The sequence below is a fragment of the Engraulis encrasicolus genome, chromosome 21, assembly GCF_034702125.1.
Source record: "Engraulis encrasicolus isolate BLACKSEA-1 chromosome 21, IST_EnEncr_1.0, whole genome shotgun sequence".
In the NCBI taxonomy this organism is placed as follows: domain Eukaryota; kingdom Metazoa; phylum Chordata; class Actinopteri; order Clupeiformes; family Engraulidae; genus Engraulis; species Engraulis encrasicolus.
In genome coordinates this window covers 19,993,605-19,998,604 of record NC_085877.1, presented here as the reverse complement: position 1 = coordinate 19,998,604, position 5,000 = coordinate 19,993,605, and the positions used below count along the sequence as shown (strand labels likewise).

At 48.0% G+C, this 5,000-nt stretch overlaps 1 protein-coding gene across 1 annotated transcript in view; it reads left to right on the top strand.

The window, feature by feature from the left end:
* Positions 1-5,000, top strand: part of dnah2 (dynein, axonemal, heavy chain 2) — a 453,668-nt gene that overhangs the window by 130,265 nt on the left and 318,403 nt on the right. The window contains exon 16 of the mRNA XM_063186341.1: positions 2,156-2,312. Within this exon, the coding sequence (XP_063042411.1) occupies positions 2,156-2,312 (157 nt within the window). The remainder of the gene's footprint in view (positions 1-2,155; positions 2,313-5,000) is intronic.

Here is a 5,000-nt window from a genome sequence, read left to right as displayed (position 1 = left end):
GAAATGGTGGCGTGATAGAGGAGAGAAACGTCGGAAGAGAGGATGAGGGACTGGAGAGGAGAGTGTGAGGAAGAGGAGTGGATGAGGAAGAGGAGTGGAGGAGAGGAGAGGTAGAGGAGAGGAGTGAAATGGTGGCGTGATAGAGGAGAGAAACGTCGGAAGAGAGGATGAGGGACTGGAGAGGAGAGTGTGAGGAAGAGGAGTGGATGAGGAAGAGGAGTGGAGGAGAGGAGAGGTAGAGGAGAGGAGTGAAATGGTGGAGTGATAGAAGAGAGAAACGCCGGAAGAGAGGATGAGGGCCAGAAGAGGAGTGGAGGAGGAAGAGGAGTGGATGAGGAGAGTGAAGGTTGAACAAAGGAGAGGAGGATTGGCTGGCGAGGAAGAGGGGAGGAAGAGGAGATGAAAGTCAGAGGAGAGGAGGAGGACAAGGACAGTGGTAGAGAGGACAGGTACACTGTGAGCGGAAGAGAAGTGAGATGAGAGGAACACTGGCGAGATGAGGGGAGAGGAAGAGGTGGAGGACGAGTGATATGACATTGAAGTCACAGGAGAAAGAAGGAGGGGAGAGGAAAGATGCTGACAATGAGAAATAGATGCGAGAAACAGGAGGATTAGGAGAAGTAGAGGAGAAGGAGAGGAGAGGAAGACAACAAGTAGGGGAGGAAAGAACCGATGAACATAGTGTACATGAGAGAGGAGACCGAAGGAAAGAAGGAAGACGATGAAAGAGATAAAAGATTAGAGAGATAGAGAAGATAAGAGGAAGAGTGGAGGACAGGGATGAAGAGAAGATGAGCGGGAGGATGAGGAGAGTAGAGGTAGAGAGGTCTCATCTCTGCTTATTGGCACACTGATGACGTGCATATGATTCACAGACGCCTTTCATTTTACTCTGTACTGAAGGTAGAGTCCTTTATGTCAGTCCTTCATCTCAGAGAGAGAGAGAGACAGAGAGACAGAGAGAGAGAGGGAGAGAGAGAGAGAGAGGTCCCTTGTGTAATGACTGCTATATATAGGTCTATGCTATGTCTCGCTTATACATATGCATACGCATGTATTTTCACACTCATACAGGTGCATTCACAGTTCTTCTTATCACTTCAAACACCTAACCACACACATGCACATACATACACAAGCACACACACACACACACACACACACACACACACACACACACACACACAGACACACACACACACACACACACAGACACACACACACACACACACACACACACACACACACACACACACACACACACACACACACACACACACACACACACACACACACACACACACACACACACACACACACACACATGCATCTTCCTACAAACACTTCAAACACATACCCAGCATGGAGCACAATAAGGCCATTCTTTCCTACAGCCTCAGTCCAAGGCTTCAGCTCCTCTCCCCAGCACTTAACACCATTGTTTAGGACTTTAGTGACATTGCGGGATGTTTGTATGCTGAATGAGAGTGCTAGGAAACATTGTGTGTAAACATTATTCAGCAATTGTGCACGACTTCGGATGCGTACGCCTGACAAATTACTCCCCTTGAACATGTCATGAAGGTGTTGAAAACGCTGCCCTTGATGTTTTTTTGCCTTGTTCATTGTTTTTGTCAGTAGATTTAAGAAAAAAGTCATTTCCTAAGCCCAGACACTGGCTATTTGCTTTTGAATATCTGCAGCTTGACTGTTGCATTGTACTCAGGGTCAACAGTTCAGCCCTGATGTGGTGCAGTTCATGACACTCGAGCACAGTCTCTGGATAAAGTCTAACTCCCAGCTTTGAGCTTTTTCCTCGAAATGGGAAATGCTGACATAAAGTGTACACTGCTCGCGCACACATACACAATCACGCACACACACACACACACAATCACGCACACACACACACACACACACACACACACACACACACACACACACACACACACACACACACACACACACACACACACAATGAACCTCTTTGTGAACTTTGTGAACTTTGTGTGTGTGTGTGTGTGTGTGTGTGTGTGTGTGTGTGTGTGTGTGTGTGTGTGTGTGTGTGTGTGTGTGTGTGTGTGTGTGTGTGTGTGTGTGTGTGTGTGTGTGTGTGTGTGTGTGTGTGTGTGTGTGTGTGTGTCTGTGTGTGCAGGATCATCCTGGCCCTGTCTCAAGAGGAGCTGGGTCTGTTTAAAGAGCGCATTCGCTTCCTGGACAAGAAGATCCAGCCGGGCCTCTCCAAGCTGCTCTGGTCCACCAAGTTAGCATCCAACTCCTTCATCAACGAGTGCAGACTACACGCCAGTAAGGTTAGGAACGGACACGAAGACACGCGCACGCACACACACACACACACACACACACACACACACACACACACACACACACACACACACACACACACACACACACACACACACACACACACACACACACACACAACACACACACACACAACACACACACACACACGATGCAGACATAATACATAATGTGTGTACGCATGCACACACGGACATGAGCAGATGTCAGCTTCTTTGATATCGAAAATCAGAAAGTTGAGAATTTTTCCAAAAAAACAAACAAACACCACCCTATGTAGCCAAAGGATTGTTATCTTGGAGACAAAAATACCTCTCTGTCATCTGCTTTTGGTCAGCTATTGATCTAAAGGCCAAGTTGATGAGCTCTCTGTGTCTTTATTGAAACCTGGAACTTACCTCATTGGCTCAAACAAGACTGTGACCTTTTCCTCTGCATTAGATTTTCGACTTAGCAAAATAGTTTGGGCGTGTGTGTGTGTGTGTGTGTGTGTGTGTGTGTGTGTGTGTGTGTGTGTGTGTGTGTGTGTGTGTGTGTGTGTGTTGCGCGCTCCTGCAAAATGGATCGTGTTGCCTCTCTATTGCGTTTTGTTTACCACTGGACCGATGAGGGTAATGCAGAGTGTGTGTGTGTGTGTGTGTGTGTGTTTGTGTGTGTGTGTGCGTGCGTGTGTGTGTGTGTGTGTGTGTGTGTGTGTGTGTGTGTGTGTGTGTGTTTGTGTGTGTGGCTGGCACAGTTGAGGTGGTCTGGATCCCCGCGGAGACAGCATAGCTGCTTGCAACAGCAGGGGCAACTGTGGTCAGATCCATACCAACTCCACCTCCATCCCTCTCCTCTCCTTTTCTCACTGTCTGCTGCTTTTGCTCTCTTCCTCCTCTTCCTCCTTATAGCTATCCTTATTCTTCTCTTCCTTTCCGCCTCTCTCCCTCTTTCTCCTCTTCTTTCCCTCTCCTTGTTTTACTCATACTCTCCCTTTTCCATTTATGTTTCTCGCCATCCTTTCTCTCTTTCTTCCCCCCACTGTTTCCTTCTTTCTCTACCTCTCTTCCAATTCAGTCTATCTGGCTTCTTCCAGCTTTTTTCCGTCCATATCCCCTTCTCACCCTGGCCGTGTCTTCTTTTATACGTGGATCCCCTGCTTTGCTTTCTCCCTCCCAATCTCCTCGTCCCTCCTCTATCATTCTCTATCTCTTCTACTTTATCCTTCTCCCTCCATTCCTTCTCTCTTCTTTTATGGACCCCCTGCTGGCGTCTCTCTCCCTCGCCTCCTGCACAGGGAGATACTCGAACCCCTGAACTCCGACAGGAATCAATGCGGTCCAATCCATCGCGTTAAGGCCATGGTCCAAAACCCCTGCCCTGCTCCTTACCAACCTTCTTCACCACTTACGCACACACACACATATGCAGTTACACACACACAGACACACACACACACTCACACACATACACACACGCAGGCACGCACGCACGCACACACACACACACAGACACACACACACTCACACACATACACACACACACATACGCACACGCATGCACGCACGCACGCACGCACGCACGCACGCACGCACACACACACAAATACGCACACACACACGCACACACACACACACACACACACACACACACACACACACACACACACACACACACACACACACACACACACACACACACACACACACACACACACAGAGACACACACGCAAGCTTTCATGTACACACACACACACACACAGAGACACACACGCAAGCTTTCATGTACACACACACACACACACACACACACACACACACACACACACACACACACACATATCCTCAGTCGTCCCAGAGCAGGCGGCATTGGCAGACGCATTAGGCGCCGCTTAGTTTTGTATTGGCGACAAATGCGGCGGTGTTACACCAGGCTTTAGCTGACCGGCGCGGCTAACCGGCTAACGAGCCCCTTGGCTCCCTGTGTGTGTGTCTCTCACGCCACAAGCAGACATCACTGTCATATCTATCTCTCTCCCTCCGTGTGTGCGTGCGTGTGTGTTTGTGTGTGTGTGCATGCTTAAATGTGTGTCTGTATGTGCGTCTTACGCCACAGTCACACAACATTGTGGCATCAACTCGCAGCGGGAACAATCTCTCAAAGGAAAGGAAGACAGTGATGTGTGCGTGTGTGTGTGTGTGAGAGAGAGAGAGAGAGAGAGAGAGAGAGAGAGAGAGAGAGAGAGAGAGAGAGAGAGAGAGAGAGAGAGAGAGAGAGAGATTCTTCTGAGGGAGAGCTATGGAGGGATGAATTTTGGGGTCTAAGAGAAGCTACAAAGCAATGGAAGGAGAACAGACAGGAAACAAAAACACAAAGACAGAGGAATAAGAGGGATTGATAAAAGCAATGGAAAAAATAGACAGATGAAGAAAGAGGGCTCAAAAACAGACAGCAATAGAGAAAACCACTTACAAAGATGAAAGAAAAAAGGGAAAAATGAACAGATGGACAGAATGGATATATGAAAAAGAGAATGTCAACGACAGACACCATAGAAGTGTGTGTTTCGGGGCGCTTAAAGATGCACTGTGCAACATTTTTTGTAGTTTATTTCCAGATTTCATGCTGCTAGAAATGTTGCCTTTTGGTTGACTTGCAGAATTGACATGACATTCTCCATTGTCCGCCATTTTGA